Below are 22,675 nucleotides of genomic sequence, written 5' to 3'. Positions count from 1 at the left end.
TTTTTTAAAAAAAGATTTATTTGTTATGTATACAGTGGTCTGCATGCATGTGTCCTTGCAGGCCAGAAGAGGGCACCAGATCTCATTACAGATGGTTGTGAGCCACCATGTGGTTGCTGGGAATTGAACTCAGGACCTCTGGAAGAGCAGCCAGTGCTCTTAACCGCCGAGCCATCTCTCCAGACCAGTTGTTTAGGTTTTTGAGACAGAGGTAGAAACCAGGATAAACTGTCCCCAGCTAACATGCCCTCCCACACTGTGTCCACTGCAGCTGAGGTGAGGTGCATTCAAGTGTTTGCCCAAGGGACTCTCGCCGTCTCTGCATCGAAGGACCGTACCCTGCGCCTGTGGAACCTGCTCTCTGGCCAGGAGAAAGTCATTATTTTGGACAGAGGCTCACCAAATCCCACAGAGCCTCAGAGCTGGGACCTCCACGTGGATGAGATAAAGAAAGTCGTATACCTGACATCTGGTGCAAAGGTAACAAACTGACGTGTGTGTGTGTGTGTGTGTGTGTGTGTGTGTGTGTGTGTGTGTACAGAGTACAGCACTACTCGAGAAGTTGGTTGTGGTGGTACACAATTGCTGTATGCTCCAGGCCATCTTGTTTGTTTTTCTTGTAAGAGAATAGGTGCTGGGTAAAGTGAGGACCTGAGTTCGAATCCCAGCACCCAAGGACAGCCAGGTGGGCAGCACATCTGTAATCCGGCTCTGGGGCGGCCTGGAGCTTGCCGGCCACCAGCACGGCCCAGTAGATGAGCTAAGGCTTGCTGGCCGTCTCAGAAGAGGGGGTGAGTGGACTGGAGGGACACAGCGGCAGGCTCACCACCAAGCCCTTCACAGGGTGGCGTGAGATGACGGTGACCTGTAAGAAAGCATGTGGGCATGTGTGGGCACAGGTGCTGCGGTGCACACCCCGAAGCCAGAGGACAGCTGGGGCATCAGCTCTTGCTGCCCACCTTGTTTGAGGGCAAAGCCTCTGCTGCTGCCGCCGCTCGCGCCAGGCTGGCCGGCCTTCGAGCTCACAGAGGCTCCGTCTCCACCTCCCACCTCCCTGTAGGAGCAGTGGGATCACACACAGGCTGCCCCGGCTGTATGCAGAGTTTGCGGATTCGAACTCAGGCCCTCTTGATTGCATGGCCAGTGCTCTCAGCCACGGAGCCACTTCTCTGTGCCTCAGAACTTGACTTTTGCTTTCTTCTTCGATGCTGGGTTATGCTGGCGTGTGATGTTTGTGGATTTTGTGTGTATTGAGTATTTTGTTTATTTATTTTATGTGTAGGCCTCTTTGGCAGTGTGTCTGTGCCCGCGCAGGCCACAAGAGGGTGTTGGACCCCCTGGGCCTGGAGTTACAGACAGCTGTGAACTGTCCCGTGGGTGCTGGGAATTGAACTCAGGTCCTCTGGACAAGCAGCCAGTGCTCTTACCCACTGAGCCACCTCTCTGGCCCCATTTCTGAGTGTGTGAGGGTCTCAGATGAGGCTGTTATTTGTTTTCTGCCTGGATTCTGTTTGTGTGGTGTGACTCCTTCAGATCCTCCAGGGCCTGTCCGATGACCTCACTTAGCATCCCACATGCATCTAGAACCCACGTCCTTCCTGTCATCCAGAACCCTGGGAGCTGATGGCGTGATGAATGGAGACACAGAGCCTTAGGAGGCTGAGGCAGGACTTGAGTTCAAGGCCAGCCTGGGCCATGTGAGACCCTCACAAAAACAGGCTGGGGAGGGGGCTCAGAGGATGACACTCATGCAAGCCTGAGGGACTCAGGAGCAGATTCTCAGCACCACATAAAATCTGGATATGGCGGTCCGGGGATCTCCAGCCTGGCTGGTGAGCTCCAGTCTCACCAGAGTCCTCCTCATTCACTCGGAGAGGGTCTCTTGTTGACTGTGGACTGCATTGATTGATTTGCCTGGTCTGCAGTAGCCAGCTTACGCTGTGATCACAGCAGCGGCTGCACCTGCCTGCCCTTTACATGGTGCCGGGGCCTGAATCCAGTCCCCAGGCGCGCCCAGCAATCTCTGTATCCGCTGCCTGTCTCCTAGCCCTCAACATCTTTTCATTTGTGGGTTTTTTTTTTGTTTTTTTAAATTACACTCATGATATTCATTAACTACACTCATGATATTAATCACATTTGTGGTATTCATAGATTACGTTTGAAGTATTCATTCAAATATATATATATATATAAAATTTTAAACGCCAAATGTCATTTCTTGAAGGGGGTAGGAGGTCTTAAATACAGGCTTACAGTACAATGGGAGGAGCCTGGAGGGCAGAAGTTCGCTACTGATGTTTTACAATCTTGCATCTAAGCTGTTAACGCCCATTATTCAGGATACACAGACAAGGAACTTCCCTTAAGCATTCAGGAGGGTGGAACCTGGCAGGGGATTAGCATAGGGAGGATATTAAGGTCAAGGTCAGCAAGCAAGGCAACAGTTACCCAAAACGGGGGCCAGGGACCTGTAGGTCCCCCTTTTACTAAAAAATGAGCTTCTGACTTGGGTTGCGTGGGATGTCAGCAGGTCACCTTACCCGTCATGGAGACGCCTGCCCAGGCTTCATTTGTTTTTGAGACAGGGCCTCACTGTACAGCCCTACCTCAAACTTGTGGCAACTCTCCTGCCTCAGCCTCCCAAGTGTGAGACCTGGCTTTAACATCAATATCTTAACATTTATTTATGGTGTGTGTGCATGTGTGGCTCATATGGAGGTCAGAGGGAAAACCAAGGGCATTGGTTCTCTCCTTCCATCACGTGGGTCCCAGGGATCGAACTCAGGTCGTCAGGCTTGGCTGCAAGCCCCGCTCCTTGATGAACCATCTCATAGGCCCCGTCACCAATATTGTGTGAAACAAGGGCACATTTGTCACACATAAGACTCACTATAGATAACTCCTGTCAACTAGAATTGACACTTTGTTCCATCACTATCAATGCTTCCATAATATAAAATATTTTTTAAAAACTACCAGTGTTGCCAGGTGGTGGTGGCACACGCCTTTAATCCCAGCACTCGGGAGGCAGAGGCAGGCAGATCTCTGAGAGTTCAAGGCCAGCCTGGGCTACCGAGTGAGTTTCAGGAAAGGTGCCAGAGATACACAGAAAAACCCTGTCTCAAAAACAAAAACAACTCTGTGAGTTCAAGGCCAGCCTGGACTACCAAGTGAGTCCCAGGAAAGGCGCAAAGCTACACAGAGAAACCCTGTCTCGAAAAACCAAAAAAAAAAAAAAAAAAACCAAAAAAACCCAAACAAACGAAAGAGTTTGTTTTAAAGATTTATGTATACAGTATTCTGCCTGCATGTGTCCTTACAGGTCAGAAGAGGGCACCAGATCTCATTACAGATGGCTGTGAGCCACCATGTGGTTGCTGGGAATTGACTCAGGACCTCCAGAAGAGCATTCAGAGCTTTTAACTGCTGAGTCATCTCTCCAGCTCAAAAAAGAGGGTTTTTTGTTCTTGGAGTTTTTTTGAGACATGTTCTAGACGTGTAGCACACATGGGCCTCAACTAATGATCCTCCTGCCTCAGCCTCAGAGTAGATAGCAAACAGGTGTGTACCTCCACACCTGGCCCCCAAATGTTATTTTATAAGTTACATAAGAGCATGTGCATTTGGGCACAGTGACAGGTGATAAATGCTCCAAGCTGCATGGGAGGCTGAGAAGGTGGGTTGTTTGAGCCCAGAGTTCATGGCCTGGGCAATATAACAAAACGAGAGAGAGAGAGAGAGAGAGAGAGAGAGAGAGAGAGAGAGAGAGAGAGAGAGAGAGAATGAATGTATCTCTGGAAGACTCAGGCAGGCTCTCCTGCTTGGGAATCTCCTTTTTAAATTTTAAAAAATTTATTCTTTTTTTGTTGTTTTTATTTTGGTTTTTGAGACTGTATCTCTTGTTGCCCAGGCTAACCTTGAGCTCACTATGTAGCTAAGGATGACCCTGATCCCCCTGCCTCCACTCCCCACCTGTTGGAATAACAGGCACTGTACCTGGTTTGTGTGGTTCGTGGGTGCTGGGTAAACACCCTGCCTGCTGAGCCTAGATCCCGCAGCCCACGTCTCCGCTGATGCTGATGTTTCTCTTCATGACTCCACTAGATCAACGTGTGGAGTCTGGAAACTGCGAAGCTGGTTTTCTGCGTCCCGGGAGATGCCTCCGATCCCTGGGCCTGTGTGGCGGTGCTGGCTGCCCAGGGCATGCTGCTCACTGTGTCCAAGGGTGGCCAGGTCAGTCAGTGGGACTCAGCCACGGGGAAACTGCAGGAAAGACGGCAGTTGTCCAGCATCCAAGAGGAGATGCCCACCTGTGCCGTCTCCATCCAGACACGGGCAAAGCTGGTCGCTGGTTTCAGCAGCGGCTCCATCTCCCTGGTAAGCCATTTTCCTGCACATTGGGAGAGGGCTCAGCCACTCAAGCATAACGACCTGAGCTCAGATGTCCAGCATCCACATAATGCCAGATGTTGGGACCCAAATATGTATTCCTGCCCTGGGGAAGCAGAATCAGGAGGATCCCTAGGGTGCACAGGTCAGGCAATCTAGTGGAATCTGAGCTCCAGGTCCAGTGAGAGACCCTATTTCAAAGAATAAAGTGGAGGGGCTGGAGAGATGGCTCAGCAGTTAGGAGCACCAGCTACTCTTCCAGAGGACCCAGGTTCAATTCCCAGCACCCATATGGCAGCTCACAACTGTCTGTAACTCCAGTTTCAGGGGATCCAACACCTTCACACAGACATACATGCAGGCAAAACATGAATGTACATGAAAGAAAAATAAATAAATTATTAAAAAAAAAGAAAAAAAAAGAGCACTGGCTGCTCTTGCAGAGGACTCATGTTCAATTCCCAGCACACACATGTTAGCCAAAAAGTGTAACTCCAGTTCCAGGGTATCTGACGCCCTCTTCTGGCCTCTGTAGGCACTGCATACATGTGGTACATTAGATACATGTAGACATACACCCATACATATAAAATAAAATAAATAATTGAAAAATAAGGTGGAGTGATAGAGCAGAGACACTAAAGTTGACCTCTGACCTCCGTGCACACCTCACAAAGTGTATAGATGCCCTGGAACTGTTATGCCCTGATCACGGGGACCCCCAAAAGACCACCACAGAGACCGAATCCTGCATGTAAAAGCAAAGAGCCTTTATTTCAAGCTCTGGAGCTTGGTCCCTCTGTCTGTCTGACACAGCGGTGAGAGCAGAGCTCTGAGCTCAGGTGGGGCAGAGTTTTTATCACAGCAGAGGTTGGGGGGAGGGGATTTCCAGGGTCCAGGACCCTGATTGGCTGACAGTTGTCTAGGGGTATCTGTAAAACAAAAATAGGTGTGCGCTAGACTCAAGGACATCTGGCCACCTTATCTAATGGTTGGAATGTTTGGGATGTCAGGTACTGCCCCAACCCTGGGTGGATCCCTGGGTGGTATCAGCTTAAGACTTCTGCTGGATCTGGGTGTTGCCGGCCAGTAAGCCTGTCCCAGAAGCTGTGTCTGGGCCCTGAGCCTGTCATGGCTGCTGTGTGGTCATGCTATTTGGGGGCCCCTTCACGGAACTTGGGGAAGAACAGTGCTGCCTGGTTTCCATTCCTGTTGGTGTGATGAAACACTCTGACGGGAGCAACTTGGGGAGAAATAGGTTAGATCAGCCCTCAGTTCCGGGTTACTGCCGGTCCTGGAGGCCCAGTCAAGACAGCAGGCCCATCCACGGTCAGGGCAGTGAGCACAGAAGCCTGCGAGCAGGCAGTGGGCTCCCTCCCGGCCCCTAACAAGGTCCGGCCTTCACACGGCAGTGTTTACTGCAAGTACAAATTTATGCCATTGAGTTCCGAGGCTCCTTCAGGGGCCAAAAAAGCGTGGTAGGCTGCCCGCGCCTGCGCAGTTGCAGCCGCATCTACAGTGGTTCCTGTGCGAGGCCGTGCACCAGAAGTGATCACACACACACACACACACACACACACACACACACACACACACACACACCCTAGAGTGTAGCCTGGGGTCACCGCTTGCCTAACAGGGAAACTGAGGCAGGGGACTGAGGAACCCTCGGTGTGACAGAGCCGCTTGGGGGAGGCTCAGCAGCGTGGTGCTCGCCTTCCTGCGCACAGGTTTCCTCTGGAGAAGACAGGCTGCTGGAGAAGCTTCCGGAAGCCGTGGGGTTCCTGGTGGTGTCTGCAGACGACTCCGTTCTGGCCGCAGGTAGCTTTGGCCGCGCGCCCGGCTCCGGGGGGTGGGGAGACACTGGTGCCTTCCCCCGGCTCCCTGCGCCCCTTCTCCCTTCCCAGCGGTGCGCACCATTCTGTCCACCTCTGTTTCATAAAATATTGTTACATTGTGTGCATGTGTGTGTGTGTGCGCATGTGTGTGTATGTGTGTATGTGTGTGTGTGCGCGTGTGTGTGTATGTGTGTATGTGTGTGTGTGCGCGTATGTGTGTATGTGTGTGTGTGCGCATGTGTGTGTATGTGTGTTCGTGCGTGCGTATGTGTGCACATGTGGAGGGCAAAACAGGACGTGTGCTGAGGAACTTTGCAGCTGCTGGGTGTTTGGGACCGCATGGCGGGACAGGAAACGCCCGCTTACAGACGTGCACCTCGCCCCTTCCAGCCCTGGCACTGGAACTCAGGCCGTCGGGCCAGGCACATCACGCAGCCCCTCTGTCTACTCTGAAATCAACATTTTTAGCTCCCACACACGAGTGAGAATGAGTCCTGTCTGTCTCCACGCCTGACCATTCCACGCAGCAAGAAGCTCATTAGCTCTGTTCATGTTCCCACAAATCATAGGATGAAAAGGATATTCCATCACCTACCACACACTGTATCCACCATACACACCTGTACTCACCATACACCATACACACCTGTACCCATCATACACCATACACACCTGTACCCATCATACACCATACACACCTGTACTCACCATACACCATACACACCTGTACCTGCCATACACACCTGTACCCATCATACACACCTGTAACCATATAAACATCTGGTATTCACCATACACCATACACACCTGTACTCACCATACACCATACACACCTGTACCTGCCATACACACCTGTACCCATCATACACACCTGTAACCATATAAACATCTGTATTCACCATACACCATACACACCTGTACCCACCATACACACCTGTCAGATCTTGGAGTTACAGACAGTTATGACTGCCATGTGGGTGCTGATAATTGAACCCAGGACCTCTGGAAAAGCAGTCAGTGCTCTTAACCGCTGAGCCATCTCCAGCCCCACCATACATACCTGTAACCATATTAACACCTGTAAGCACCATATACCTTATACACATGTACCCACCATACACCATACACACCTGTACCCACCATACACCTATACCCATATAATATACCCGTAACCACCATAAACCTTACATACATGTACCACTACACATAATACACACCTTCAACCACTGTGTATCATACACACCTGTAATCACCTCTTGAGATTTTAAATGTTTTTAAGTTTTATTGTCTTTGTGTGTGTGTGTGTGTGTGACAGATGTTGGTGCCCAACTTGGCAACATGCAACAGATCCCCTGGAGCAGGAGTGACAGATGGTTGTGAGCCGCCATATGGGTGCTGGGACTGAACTTAAGTCCTCTGTTAAGAACACTACTGAGCCGTCGCTCTTGTCCCAATAAACATCTTTTAATTATTTTATGATTATTTAAATTAATATTAATCATAATATTAATGAATTTGAATGAATAATCGATTACTTAAATCAGTACATATTCATCACATAGATTATTTTGTTTAATATGCTCAAATATTTAATATGACGTCATTATAAATATTATGAATGGGTGATTTCTCTGTTATCATCCCAGATTTTCAGAATAACAGTTAAGAGCACTAGCTGCTCTGACAGAGGACCCAAGTTTGGTTCCCAGCACCTCAGGGACAGGTCGGTGCACAGCCTCGTGTAACTCTAGTTCCAAGGTCTCTGAAGCCCCCTTCTCCCCTGTCAGAGCTCAGCACTCACAGACACACTCACAGACACACTCACAGACACACTCAGGGCACACAGACCCATGCACACAAAACGTACCACACATAAAAAGAAAGGGACAGCAGTCCGTTCAGGGCGGCCCTTTGATAGACTGACGGTGGTCGTGGGTAACACTGTCCTGACTGACAAGAGCTGTCAGCCTGTCACAGAGAAGAGGTGAGTCGGGACTGAGGTGGAAGGCCAGGAGCAGCCGGAACACCAAAGTGTGCCGGGCTGACTTTCGGAGACTGTGTTCCAGGAGCCAGGGCGGAAGAACACTGAGTGGTTTCTCTATTCTTAGCAAATTCCCCCCAAGTGCCCACCTTGAGGAGATTTCTTTTTTTGAGAGGGCGGGGGTTTCGAGACAGGGTTTCTCTCTGTAGCTTTGCACCTTTCCTGGATCTTGTGCTGTGGACCAGGCTGACCTCGAACTCACAGAGATCCGCCTGGCTCTGCCTCCCAAGTGCTGGGATTAAAGGTGTGCGCCACCACCTCCCAAGGGAGGAGAAGATTTCTATCAGGGTCCAGAACAGATGCTACAAGCGGCTAAGGATACTCCTAATCTGTTCTTTAGTCCATTCACTTCATTCTTCTAGGTCCAGTCTGTCTACACAGCTTCAGCTCCATCCTCGAACTCAGCCCCTCTCTGTGCCCAGTTTTCCTGTCCTCATAGTTTAGTTTTTGACCTGATCTTTGTCCTCTGTTCCTTCGTCCTCCATCTACCCTTCCTGGTTCATGACCCCTGGCTCTGATAAACCCCACAAGAGATCAGCTTTACCCTCCACTGAACCTCTGCCTTCCTGTCTTCTCTCTGGCCACGCAGTTCTGGTTTCCTGTGGAATTCCGCTCCTGTCCTTACTGCACTGGTTGTGCAAAAGGTCCTGCTGTCCTCAATCTCTCTGCCCTGCCCCTAGCCCTGAGGGAAGGGGATGGTCTGAGCTTCATTTGCGCAAGAAACAAAGCTATGCGTCTACTGCCTGCTTGTCTCCTAGGCCCAGCGGGGGAGTTAGTACCTAGTGGAACAGTGTCTGAGAAGCTTAGCTGTTTGCTAAAATGGTCTATAGTATTTGGGCACACAAGAATTTCATAGCAGAAGACAGCTGAAATATTAAACGCTGGATAACACCAAATATTCCATGATAAATGGCTTCCCATTTGACAGACGCCTGGCCAGTCAAAGTATAGCTTTAATACACAGCTGAATATCTTCTTGTGGCCCTCAAGATATTCTCAGCCTGAAGGAACCAGACCAGAATCTGTCTGACCCTGACTTGGGTGGCATTGCAGAGGTTTGTTTATGAGCAGAATTGCAGGGCGCTGTCTCCAAGCCCATCAGCTGTGTGAATCACCACACACACACACACACACACACACACACACACACACACACAGTTCAGAGACAGCAGCAGCTGCCCCTCTCAGCCACACCTGGGACCCTAGCACAGCAAAGGCAGGAACAGGCGGATCCCAGCGCCTCCCTGTCAGGCAGCCTAGCCAATCAGTGGGCCCCAGGCCCGTGAGAGACCCTGTCCCAAAAAATAAGGCAGGGCCAATAAGACCCTCAGTGAGTAAAGTGCTTGATGGGTAAGTACAGGGTTTTGAATTCCGATTCCCAGCACACACATAAGAGCCGGGCATGGTGGCAGACATCTGTAACCACAGTCAGATGCTGCGAGTTCACGGTCCTGGCCAAGATGCCAAGCTCCTGGGTTCAGTGAGAGACCCTGCCTCAAAAAATAATGTAGAGAACAATTGATGTCGACACTTGACAGCAACCTCTGGCTTTGGCATAGGTGCGTGCAATAACACACACACACACACACACACACACACACACACACACACACACACGCATGCAAAATCTGCAAAGGAAAGAGCATGGGCAGTGTCCAGGAGACATGAGGAATTTCTGCTTCTCCTCTCCCAGTGGTGCCAGGAGACTTGTGACACGAGGCACAGTGTGTGTGGTGTACCCCCAACCAAGGACACTCTTTCAAGCCCTGATAGTGCGTCTGCCAGGAGTTGGTCACATTGGCATTGTCGACGGCCCAAGAGGCTGACCTTGGTGGCCAGCCCCTCCTGAGATGCCTGTCCCAAACTCCCCCAGGAACTCACTTTGTTACTTTGAAAACACACAGATAAACAAAGACCATGGTTATCAGGAAGGAGGCTCCATGGACTGAGAGGGCTTGTCCCCCGAACTAGGCCAGGGCCAGGGCCACGAAGCAGGCATGGGGCTCAGGCTGCTGGTTGCATCTATGATATTGATTGATTAATTGATGTGTGTGTGTGTGTGTGTGTGTGTGTGTGTGTGTGTGTGTGTGTGTGTGTGTAAATCTGGGTATTTGCAGCTGCTGGACCGTCCTCTGTGATATGTGCACACTGATGCCTGTGCTCTCCCATGACAGCCTTGGGGCCCACACCATCAGTCACTCATGGGGCACTGGGGCTGAGGAGATGGGTCAGTGGTTAGAGCGTTTGCTGTGCAGGCGCAAACACGAGTATTGGAGTCTCCAGCAGGGAAAAGCCAGGGTATAGTGTGCCTGCCACTCCAGTGCTGTGGGGCGTGGAGAGCGGAGGCCAGGCGGACTTGCTGGCTCAGTGAGAAAGAGGGGAGCGATGGAGAAGGACCCAGTGACCTCCTTTGTCCTCTGAGAGTGCGTAAACAGGGGTGCACGTACACGTGCGTACGTGTTCGTGTGCGCGCGCACACACTGAGGACAGAAGAAGTTGGGCCAGTGAGAGAGTTCATTGGTTAAAGGAGCTTGCTGCCAAACCTGCCGACCTGAGTTTGATCCTGGAACTCACGTGGTAGAAGGAGAGATCTGACCTCCTCAGGTGCGCCATAGTGAATCGTGTGATCACACACACACACACACACACACACACACACACACACACCACACTAAATAAGAGAGTAGAATGTAACAATCTTTTTAAAGTAGGGAAAGTAGATGTGGTTCCAGTGACAAATGACGTTGTCTGGGGCATTTGAACTCCTGGTCCCCACTCAATGGCACTGGGACCCGAGGGAACCAACTCAGTGTGTCCAAATAATGGAGAATTTCATGAGTTTCCTACATACAGCTCTGTGACTGTCACCTCCGACACACATCTGCAGTTCCTGCAGCTGGGATCATGCCCCCCTCTGGCCTCTTACTTCCCCGGGACATGGTAGGTGCTCTGGAAAGGCCTCCATGGAGTAACTGCTCAGAGGCCTGACTGGATTCTGCTGCCGCAGGCTTTGGAAGATCTGTGCGGATTTTCTTGGCTGACTCACAAGGCTTCCACCGGTTCATGGCCACGGATCTGGAACACGAGGATGTGGTGGAGACAGCGGTTTTGGGGCCTGAGAACAATGTGATCATCACTGGCTCCCGGGATGCACTCATCCAGGTGAGGATGGACCAGGACCCCAACCTCAGGACATGGGATCCCTAACTCCTGCTAAGTCCAGAATATACAGAAAACTGATGAGCTCAGACCCAGACAGGGGTGTTTAGTGGAACGATGTGAGGTGCTGGTATTCTGTGCCCTGGTAGCAGACCTAGAATGTTCCCCAAAGCAGGCAGCATTCCCAACCAGACATGAAAATTTAGGGTAGTGGTCTTCCGGGCCACAGAGGAGGAAATTCTCAGTAGTCAGCACTGGTGAGATCATCTAGGTGGGATGATAGGTTTCCCAACATCTTGGTCTGAAGAACTCTCTACAATCTTAGAAATTGTTGAGGACCCAACGGGGTTGATTTATATAGAAACACATGTTTATTTATTATAGTTAGTATATATATGTGTCAATGTTAGGGATGAATTTTCTATATGTAATGAAATACTTGAGGCTGGGAACTGTATAAAGAAAAAAGGTTTATCTAGCTCACAGTTTTTGGGAGTTGACTGTGCACAGAATGGCACCGGTTCTGGCGAGGCTTCCTTGTCCACAGCACATCTGTGCCATCAGTGTGAGCCTGTGTGAGGGAGCGATCAAACTTGAGGGACGGGAGGCCAGTCCTGCCTCTGCTGGGAACGAATCTGAGTCCCATAAGAACGACTTGATCCCTTCCCCTCATTTTGGAGACAGGGTCTCTTGTAGCTCAGGCTAGCCTGAAACTTGCCAGGGAGTCAAGGATGCTCCTGGAGTTCCGATCCCCCACCCTCCCCATTCTTGGACTTACACAACCACAGCCAGCTGCTTAACCCTTCCCAAGGACTTCGTCCCACAGGCTCAGTCACCTCCCACCAGGCTCCGCCTCTTAAGTCCATCACCTCTTATGTCACCCCTGTCACCCCCAAGGACTGCGTCCCACAGAGTCCGTCACCTCCCACCAGGCTCTGCCTCTTAAGTCCATCACCTCTTACGTCACCCCCGTCACCCCCAAGACCGAGCCTCCCACCCTTGAACTCCTGGGAAATCACACCCCAGTGAGGAGATGAAGCTGGTGTGGCCCCAGCCTGTCTCAACGTCATGGCAAGTTCATGGCTGGTCTGAGCACTGTGAGACCCTGTCTCAAATAGAAAAAGAGGAGGCAATCCAAGAATATATATCCGTGAATTCACCACGGCGGGTTTGCATGATGACATAGCTTTTATTTCATCACTGTTCTTGTTATTATTTTATGTGTCTGAGCATCTTGAACCATGTGCATGCCTGGCACCCTCCGAGATAGTAGAGTGTGGATAGCCTGGAGCTGGAGTTACAGAGGGCTATGAGCCGCCATGTAGGTGCTGGGAATTGAACCAGGGTCCTCTACAAGAGCATCAGGTGCTCATAACAGTTGAACCATCTCCCCAGCTCACATGATAGTTTCCTAAAATACACACACATGTATGCATACATGCACACATGCACATGCATGCACACTATGATCTCACTCATTCAACTCTTGCAGAATTCTGCCGCTTACCCATGAGGACAGGCCAATACTTTAGGATTGCTTTGAAGATAGTTCAATGCTGCAGACCCAAGAGGCCCTGCAGGGTGTCCCCTGGGGTTCTCTGGGACTACTGTGAGGATGCTGAAGCCCCAGGAAGTCTTTAGCAGCCAGGGGTGGTGAGGACCCTGGAGCCAGAGCCTCCACGTTCAGCAGAGGCAGGTGAACAGCTGAAGCATGTTCCCAGGGCAGACCCCCATCCTTCTGTTTTCTACCCTCAGGTGTGGAGTCTGTCAGAACAGGGGGCCCTGCTGGACGTCCTGGAGGGCGTGGGCGCCCCTGCGAGCCTGCTGGTCCGGGGTGGGACTCTGGTGGTGTCTGCGTCCTGCAAGTCTTCATCTTTAAAAGTCTGGGATCTCAGGTCCACCCAGAAGCCAAGGTCTCCTGCTCCCTTTCTGGACCGCACAGGCCTGGCTGCGGTGTCCCATCATGGCAGCTACATCTACTTCCCCAAGGTCGGGGACAAAAACAAAGTCACGATTTGGGACTTGGCAGAAGGTTTGTGAGAGATGACTAGTGTCTGTGTGGTGAGTTCCGGACTTACCGTTCTGGAGGCGGAAGTCCAAGATGAGGCCAGGATTTGGTTCAGCTGGTAGAGTGCTTGTAGCTCAGTTGGTAGAGTGCTTGTAGCTTAGTTGTGCAGTGTTTTTCTGGCATATGGGAAGCCCTGGGCTCTGTCCTCAACACTACATAAACCAGGTGTGGTGGTCATGGTTGGTAGGAAAGGCAAAAAGGGCAGGAGTTGGAGATAAAACCACAAACTCTGGCTCAACAAACAAACAAAAGGGACTAGGAAGTTGACTCCTTGCTGACGTGCTCCGTGTGCAAGTGTTCGGACCTACGTGTGGATCTCCACTTCCAGATCAGTGCTGGGTTCTAATCCCAGCGGCTGGAAGGCAGGCACAGAGGATTCCGGAGCAAGCTGGCTGACTTCGCCAGCTCTGGGTTCCACGGAGAGACCCTGCCTCAGGGAGTGGGTAGAGAGCAACTGAGGATGACTGCCAACACACACACCCACACTCACATGCACACGTACACACCACATATATACACGCACCCCCCCCAACACTTACACTCACGTGGACATGCACGCAGCTGCACCCACGCTCCTGACCATGCACACACCACACGTACATGTGCAAAGATGTTGAAAATCACTTGAAGAACCTGTACGTCAGCTTTGGATATGCACACACGAACACGGACACAGAGATGCACAGATATCAGAGGTGCTGGAGGGTCTGAGGTCTGGTGAGGGCTGCTGACTTCTGGTCCAGAGACGTGTCTTTGCTGAGCATTGCTCTGGTCTCTCTCTCTCTCTCTCTCTCTCTCTCTCTCTCTCTCAATAAGGGCACTAACCCCTTTTCTGAGGGATCCACCCCAGAAATCTAATCAACTCCCAAGACTGCTTCTCCCCAAATCATCTTGTAGATGAATTTCTTTCTTATTTTTTTGTGTTTGAGTTTTGCATGGATGTATGTATATGATATGCACCATGTGTGCCTGGTACCCGGTGAAGAGGTACACAGAAGAGGGCATCAGATCCCTGTAGCTGGAGATACAGGTTGTCGTGAGCTGCCATGTGGGTGCTGGGAACTGAACCCAGGTCCCTTGCAAGAGGAGTCTGTGCTCTTAACTACTGAACCCTCTCTCCATTCCGGGATGGAGTTCAACATTGAATTTGGCATGGTGTGGGGGCTTGAACACTCAACCTGTAATCACCAGGATGTGAAGGAGAATGGAGACAGTGCTTGCACTGGTCCTGAGGGTTGTGGGACACCCCTGGGAGTTAAACAGGACGGTGAGGTGATGCAGTTTTCATTTAATTAGATTAAAGTTGGGCTTGTTGTACACCTGGCTGTCATCCCAGCTACCAGGGAGGCTGAGGCAGGAGGATGAAGAGTTGGAGATCGGCCTGGGTGATTAGGGAGGTCCCATATAGATTTCCCCTGGGTGTCTTTTTCTGTGCACCTCAGACAGGGCAATCACATCGGAGAAAGAAGTGCTGGGAGAGCCAAGGAGTCGGCTGGACTGACAGGAGCACAGGACTAAAGTCCGCTTTGTCACCCCGTTCCCACACGGCACGCAGCCACCGGGAAGGCTGCAGGCCTGCAGCTCCGCGCTCTGTTTGCGGGCAGCTCACAGCCTGGGCCCAGCCCCTCCCCTATCAGAATGTTTCAATATGGAAGAAATAGCTTCATAACATCCTGTCTCAAAATATAACCCAGAGCCAGTCGAAGGTGTGGCGCGGGGTGGGGGTGCTAGGGAATGCTGCCGCTGTGCTAGTCCCCAAGGCTAGCCAGGTTGAGTGTGCAGTCTTACGGAGCATGCGCAAACCCAGGTTCTGCCCTTCCCACCCACTTGCTGAGCACAGCCCCGGCCCCAGCTTCAGCTACCATTTCTTCCCAGTGCCTCTCAAGCCTGTGGGAGCTCAGGGTCCCCCTCATTTCCTCCAGTGCCTACTGAACATGCGTCAGGCCCTGGCTTCCATTTGCCTCAGGGGTTACTGAGCATGCGTATGGGTAGGTGCAGGGTCCATTTCTAGCTTCAGGCTCAGTCAGGAAACTACACTATCCAAGCTGAACTTAGGGGTCAGAAACTAAGAAAGCGAAGGCCAGCTAAACGTCCAGCAGGTGAGGGCACTTGCTGCCAAGCCTGAAAACGTGAATTCGAGCCCCGGGACCCACATGGGGGGACAAGCTTACTTGTTCTCTGACCTCCACACACGTATAAATAATTGCAATTTTTTAAAAACTAAGAAAACCAGATGATCCATCCCTGACTGTCTTCTCCCTGTGCAGGTGAGGAGCAGGATTCCCTGGACACGTCCAATGAGGTCCGGTGTCTGGAAGTGGCCGAGCAGGCTAAGCTCCTCTTCACAGGCCTGGTCTCGGGGATCGTGCTTGTGTTCCCCCTGAATTCCAGGCAAGATGTGCTGTGTATACCCCCGCCCGAGGCCCGCAAAGCTGTCAACTGCATGTCCCTGAGCAAGAGCGAGGACCGGCTGGCCATCGCCTATGACAACATCGTCCTGGTGCTGGACATCAGCCCCGGAGACCCATGTCCCGCCATCGAGGGCCCCACCTACACCTTTTACACCCAGCTGCCCGAGACCATCGCAAGCGTGGCCGTGCTGGCCGACTACCGCGTGCTCTATGGCATGACTGACGGCGGCCTCTTCCTGTACGACTGTCCACGGTCCAAAGTGTTCCCCCTGGAGGCTCACAGGAGCAGGGTGAGCTGCGTGGAGGTCAGCCACGGGGAGCGGCTGGCAGTGAGCGGAGCCGAGGATGCGCTGCTCTGTCTCTGGGACCTGCAAGCTTGCAGGGGGATGTTCGAGATGAGCTACGAGGTGGGTGGCCTGGGCTCTGACATCCATGCTGTGCCCTTTCTCTCCTGCGCTCTTTTGTTTTTGTGTGTGTTCCCACAGTTTCTAGCTGTGAGTGTACATTTTTGCAATGTGTGTGATGGATAGAGGTCAAACTGGGGTGTCGTTCCTCACCTTGTTTTTGGGGGCAGGGGCTCTCACTGGAGCCAGGGGCCCTCCCATTAGGCTGAAGTGGGCAGGATGTGCCTATCTACAACTCCCCAAAACTGGGATTGCAAGTGTGGGCCACTCTACCTGCTTTTTTTTTAAACATGGGAACTGGGTATTAGTTGCAGGTCCTCATACTTGCCCAGCAGCTGACTCAAGTGAGGAGGAAGGTATTCCTAACGAGGCTGTCCCCCGGCCTCCAGATGCATGCACAGCCACCCACCGGTGCGTTCAGTGCAATAGCCCTGAAGCTGTCACCTCTGTGAAGACAGACCTTGCTCCTTGAAAAGTCCATTTCTCCATCTCTCTGGGGTTTGTTCTGCTCTGGCCCCAGTGGGGAGCCAGGATTGCGGTGCTGGCCAGGTGAAGGCTGGTCTGGATATCCCTCAGTTGGAAAGGGTATCATGTGGTATATTAGTTATTTTGTTACAAAATCCCTAACCCGAAGCAACTGAAGTGGGGAAGAGCCATTTGGGCTCCCAGTTGTAGGGGACACAGCCTAAGGCGGAGCGAAGACTTGGTACCAGATGTCTCTGTGGTGGCAGGAGCGTGCAGCCAGGACCCCGCACCTCACATCTTGGTGGAACAGGAAGCTGAGGGTGAACAGGACGTGGGCTGAGCTATAAAGCCCCAAAACCGGAACCACAGTGACCCACATCTTCCAGGGAGGACAAACCTGATAAAGGTTCTAGAACTTTCCAAACACCAGCTGTAGACTAAGGGTTAAAACACACCATCCCAGACAGGGGAGAGCCGCTCAGCTCAGCCGGTAAAGGTGCCAGCAGCCAAGCTTGATGACCTGAGTTCTGTCCCCACTGACCACATGGTGCAAGTTATTCTCCGACCTGCACACAGCGCAGTAACACGCAGCTCCCGGCCCCCAACAAAAAATTTACAAGTAAATAACAAGGTCTGTCTTCACAGAGCTCCTACTGCAGAGGGGTACGGTGTGCCTGCTTCTCCAAGGACGACAAGTACGTTTTCGCAGGCATGAAGGACCGCTCCATCATCGCCTGGAGTGCGCTGGACGGTGAGTCCTGCTCTCGGATGGGACTGAGCTACCGAAAAGCCTATTTTGTGTGTGTGTGTGTGTGTGTGTGTGTGTGTGTGTGTGTGTGTGTGTGTGCTCGCGCGCACGCGCGCGCGCGTGAATAGGGGTGCACCTGGCCATGTGTCCACATGTAAGTGAAGGGTAGAGGTTGAGGGTGGCCTAGCCCTCCATGCTATTTTTGAGACAGGAGCTCACCCATTCAGCTAGCCTGACTGGCCATTGAGTCCCACCCCGACTGGGTCCACGCCACCGGGATTACAGGTCCGTGCTGGTACACCTGGCCTCTGTGCAGGTGCCTGGGGTTCAAGCTTCAGGGCATCGTGCTTGTATGGCATGCCCTTCCCTGTGGGCTTAGTTTGCTTTTCTGTTGCTAGATGAAATGTCCTGACCAAAAGCAACTTGGGGAGGAGAGGGTTCAATTTTGCTTAAAGGCTGTATGTAGTCCATCACTCAGGGAAGTCAGGGCAGGGCAGGGACCTGGAGGCAGGAGTTGATATATGCACCCCTGTACTTGGGTAGTGATCATGCACCGGAGAGGATGAACTTTGGGGTCAATGATCAGGCCAAGCCAGCTGGACAGGGAGCCCCAGGGAGCCCCCTGACTCTGCCCCCACAGCACTGCGATTGCCAGTGTGCACCACCACACTCAGCTGGGAATCGAACTCATGTCTTTGTGTTTGCAGACTGAGCACACTACCCACTGCCCTGTCCTTCCCGCCTCTGTGCCCCGGTTTTCTCACGAGCCGCCCTTCCCCCATCACAGGCACCCTGCTGGCCGTCCAGTTTGTCCACGCTGTGGTCAGCCGAATCATCCCCACCTCCAATGGCTTCATGGCCCCCACGAGCCACGGCTATCTCATCAGAGAACGTTTCCAGTGCCCATCAGCCAGAGCCTCCCAGCAAGACCCTCTCAGGAACTTCAAGAAGGCAGTGTGGTTGGTCAAGACCAGGCGAAGGGAAGAGCAGGTAGCCGCAGCAGAGGCCTCCCAGGACACAGGATCAGTGGCCGAGGAGGGAAAGGAATCGAAATCGAATAAGCGCTCACAGGTCTGCCTGATACTGTGAAGGCCCACGGAGCCCAGGAACGCAGCGGGTTAGCCTTGACTCATCTGGTTGATGCAAACTGACCAACTCTGCTGGTGCCATGTGGACCCCAGACCTCCCTCTGACATCTTCCATGTTTCCCACCTCTTCTGTGGGGTTCTCAGACCTGCCCCTCTCAGGGAGCAGCAGCCTGCATCTCCCACCCTAACCCAAGCCTTGGATCCAAGCCTTGGCTCTGCCTCTGTTGGTCCCAATGGGCACAGCTCTCATCCTGAGCCAATCGCCGGCTCCGGGAGGATATGTAATCACTGTGGGGACCATGAGTGACCCATCGGAGAGCAACACTGTGTGGCAGACAGTGACAGACTTCGGGGACGTGGTGGCCACTGTCCTGTCTTGGATGGCAGTGACCACCCAGAATCCACATGGCAAAGCCAGCCTGTGTCGCAGGTCTTTCCTTTTCTGTGTGTGAAGCCAGAGTCCTGGACTGTCTGTCACACCACGCACACGCTCGCCCTTTTGAAAGTGGTGGTTGGCCCACGTGGTCACAGTTAGCCTGTCTGTAGCTCCTGCTCTGCCTGTGACTCGAAATGTGTGTACAAAATCCACTCTAGCTGGTTGGCAGCTTGGCCTTCAATCCCAGCACTCAGGAGCCGGAGACAGGCGGACTCTTGTGCGTTCCAGGCCAGCCTAGTCTAGAGTGAGTTCCAGGACAGCCAGAAAGAGATCCTGTAGAAAAAGGAGAGGGCTGGGGATTAGCTCAGTGGTAGAGCACTTGCCTAGCAAGCACAGGGCCCTGGGTTCGGTCCTCAGCTCTGGAAAAAGGAAGAAAAAAGAAAATGGAAAAAAAAAGAAGGAAGGAAGGAAGAAAAAAGAAAAATAAAGAATCCATGTGGGCTAGGGCTGGCTCAGGGCTTAAAGCATCTGCAGTCCCGGTGTGAGAACTAGAGACCTCTCCAACCCTCAGAACCCTTCAGGCTCAGCCCCAGAATGTAGAGACAGGCTGTTCTCGGTTCATTCTGCTGCGTGACGAAAACACCCTGACCAAGAGCAACTGCAGGGAGGCATTCCAGGCCACAGGCCACCGCCGAGGGGAAAGAACTCAAGCCGGGACGGAACAGGCTGCTGGCTATTGCGCACGCACGGCGTGACCTCTGGCCAGGGGACGCACTGGCCAAGGAAGTCAGCAGTGTCCTGGTCACTGTCCTGTTGCTGTCAAAAGGCAACTCATTTAAAAAGAAGCATTTCATTGGGCTGGCTTACAGTTTCAGAGGCTTAGTCCATTATCACCATGGCGGGGAGCGTGGAGGCGTGCATGGCGGACATGGTGCTGGAGAAGCAACAGAGATATATTATGATCTGCAGACAGACAGGCAGAGAGGGAGAAGGAGGGGGAGAGAGAGGGGGAGAGAGAGGGAGGGAGGAGAGAGAGAGAGAGAGAGAGAGAGAGAGAGAGAGAGAGAGAGAGAGAGAGAGAGAGACTGGGCCTGGCATGGACTTTTGAAACCTCAAAGCCTACCCCATGATACTTCCTCCAACAAGACCACATCTAACCACTGAAATCCTTTCAAACAGGCCTGGTGGCCAAACATTTGAATATATGTCCCTACCGGAGTCGTTCTCATTCAAACCACCACAGGCAGGAACCATGGAGGGTGCTGTGTCTGGCTTTCTCTGGATCATTAGCTTTCTCTTACAGCCCCAGAACCACCTGCCCAGGGAATGGTGCCACCCACAACGGATTCCCGCCTACATCAGCTAACAGTCAAGACAGTCCCCCATGGAAGAGCCCATAGACCAATCTGATCTGCGCAGTGCTTCAATTGGGACTCGCTTGTCAGGAGACTCTAGGCTGTGTGAAGTTGACGGTTAAAGCTGAACATTCTGGCTAGCTAAGCTAGACACATCTTTGAGTTCTGGGTTTGATTAAGAGACCCTGCCTCAGTGAATAAGGTGGAAGAGGAATCAAGGAAAATTGCTGACTCAACCTCAGGCCTCCCTTCACAAATACACATGCACGCACACACACAGAATCTTATCGGGCCTCCACAAACACACACACACACACACAGCACGCACGCGTCAGTGCTGCAATTGAACTCTTGATCTTCCCACCTCCACTGTTGGACCACAGTCGTGACCATGCTCAGCTCCCTGACACACAGGACACACCAGCATCTCCCTGTTTGCTGCCGACCCTCTGCCCTGAAATGGCTCTCTCCACTGTGCCCACAGCCGTCTGCTGAGCCTGGCTTGTGCCTGGAGCCCTGCTATAGTCAGACTTAGAGGGAGGGCTCCCCTCACTCCCTGGGACCCTAGTCAGACTCAGCAATGCATCCGTAGGAAAGAGACCTTTACTCCTTGGTGTTGGAGATGGAACCCAGGGCTTGTTAGCCAAGTGCTTTACAGAGAGCCACGCCCCCAGCCCCTCCCTGAGGGATTCCAGGTAGGAGCTCTGCTGCTGAGCCATAGTTCCAGCTTCAAAGTGAGACTTTTGAAGATATCTCATTCAGTTATTTCCCGAATGAGGGTTCCAAAATGCACACTTCGGCAGTTCTGAAAATGTTAGTGTCAAATTTCATTTAAAAAATAAGCCGGGCAGTGGTGGCGCACACCTTTAATCCCAGCACCTGGGAGGCAGAGGCAGGCAGATCTCTGTGATTTCGAGGCCAGCCTGGTCTACAGAGCGAGATGCAGGACAGGCACCAAAACAACACAGAGAAACCCTGTCTCCAAAAACAACAACAACAAAAATAATAATAATAGTCTGGAGAGATGGCTTAGCAGTTAAGCTTCATGCTGCTCTTGCTGACTCGGTGAATAATGACACTTCGTACGCAACCCTGATGGCCTGAGTTCAGTCTCTGGGACCCACAGAGTGGAAGGAGAGACCTGACCTCACACAGTTGCTCACTGACTCCACACACTCACCATGCCGGTCACACCGCCCCCCCCATCATGCACACATACAACAATAATAATAAATTTAAAGATATATTTTAAGCCTTAGCTTAAAAATATATGCTCAGGTGCATTGAACAATAACTTTAGATTTTTTGAATAGTATTTTATTTTTATTAACCTATTAACTGTATATATTCATGGGACCCATGAGATTTTTCAGCATGAATGCGGCACACACTCATCAGTTTATCCACCTTCACCTCTGTCCCAAGCTGGTCCTCACGGTTCCATGTCCTTTGAAGTCCAGTGTATGGGTGAGGAAATGTGGCGCTGTCATTCTGCGTCGACTTCATGGAGCGTGATGTCCTGCAGTTCTGCATGCCTGTTTTGCTACACATGACCATCTTTCGTGTTCTCCTCTGTGGCCACATACCATTCCATCATTGAGATACCACACATTCTTTTTCCATCTGCTCCAGTGTTGGCGATTGCTAGTTTAGGAAGTCTCCCACCATTTAACTGAAGGATCCTTAGCTTAAGCAGAGAGCCCTTGAGGGGGGAAGGCTACTTTTTTGCCCCCCCTTCTTTCCTTTTTTGAGACAGGGTTTCTGTGTAGCCCTGACTGTTGTCCTAGAACTCACTCTATACACCAGGCTGGCCTAGAACTCACAAGAGATCTGCCTGCCTCTGCCTCCCCAGTGCTGGGATTAAGGCATGTGCATGATCAGGTTTAATCAATGTGGAAAGGATGCATTTGTCATAACAGGGAAAGTTTTGATGTACAGCGTTTGGCCTCAAATTCCAGTGTCTGGGGCATGGCCACGCAGGCAGTTAATCCCAGCTGTTGGGAGGGAGAGGCAGGAGGATCTCTGCGAGTTTGAGGCCAGCCTGGTCTACATAGCAAGACCCTGTCTCAAAAACACAACAAAAAATAAAATTTCTGTGTTCACTGCAACAGTCTGAGGGAGATTCAGTTACTGAGCAATACACTCCGGGTTGGTGGATGGTGGGTACACAAGGTGGAAGCTGTTAGAGGTGTCTACTGCTGCGTCAACATCAGAGCGTGCCCCCCCCCCCCCCGGCTGTGTGTGTGTGTGTGTGTGTGTGTGTGTGTGTGTGTGTGTGTATGAAGAGCGCCTGGGGCGATGTGGATAATCCCGGCTCCCGTGGGGGTGGG

General features: G+C 51.9%; 1 protein-coding gene across 4 annotated transcripts in view; it reads left to right on the top strand.

Moving 5' to 3' along the window:
• The window catches only part of Nwd1 (NACHT and WD repeat domain containing 1), a 78,036-nt gene extending 55,583 nt beyond the window's left edge, over positions 1-22,453 (top strand). For all 4 annotated transcript variants that reach the window (XM_076553224.1, XM_076553225.1, XM_076553226.1 and 1 more), the window contains 8 exons: positions 272-480; positions 4,108-4,380; positions 6,123-6,213; positions 11,279-11,433; positions 13,186-13,462; positions 15,766-16,316; positions 17,424-17,529; positions 18,314-22,453. In XM_076553224.1, coding sequence (XP_076409339.1) covers positions 272-480; positions 4,108-4,380; positions 6,123-6,213; positions 11,279-11,433; positions 13,186-13,462; positions 15,766-16,316; positions 17,424-17,529; positions 18,314-18,615 — 1,964 coding nt within the window. In that variant the 3' untranslated portion in view covers positions 18,616-22,453. The remainder of the gene's footprint in view (positions 1-271; positions 481-4,107; positions 4,381-6,122; positions 6,214-11,278; positions 11,434-13,185; positions 13,463-15,765; positions 16,317-17,423; positions 17,530-18,313) is intronic.
• The last annotated feature ends 222 nt before the right edge of the window (positions 22,454-22,675 follow it).

Source organism: Peromyscus maniculatus, chromosome 17, assembly GCF_049852395.1.
Source record: "Peromyscus maniculatus bairdii isolate BWxNUB_F1_BW_parent chromosome 17, HU_Pman_BW_mat_3.1, whole genome shotgun sequence".
Taxonomy (NCBI): Eukaryota; Metazoa; Chordata; class Mammalia; order Rodentia; family Cricetidae; genus Peromyscus; species Peromyscus maniculatus.
Note: the sequence above shows the minus strand (reverse complement) of the source record. Positions and strands in the feature narration are given on the sequence as shown.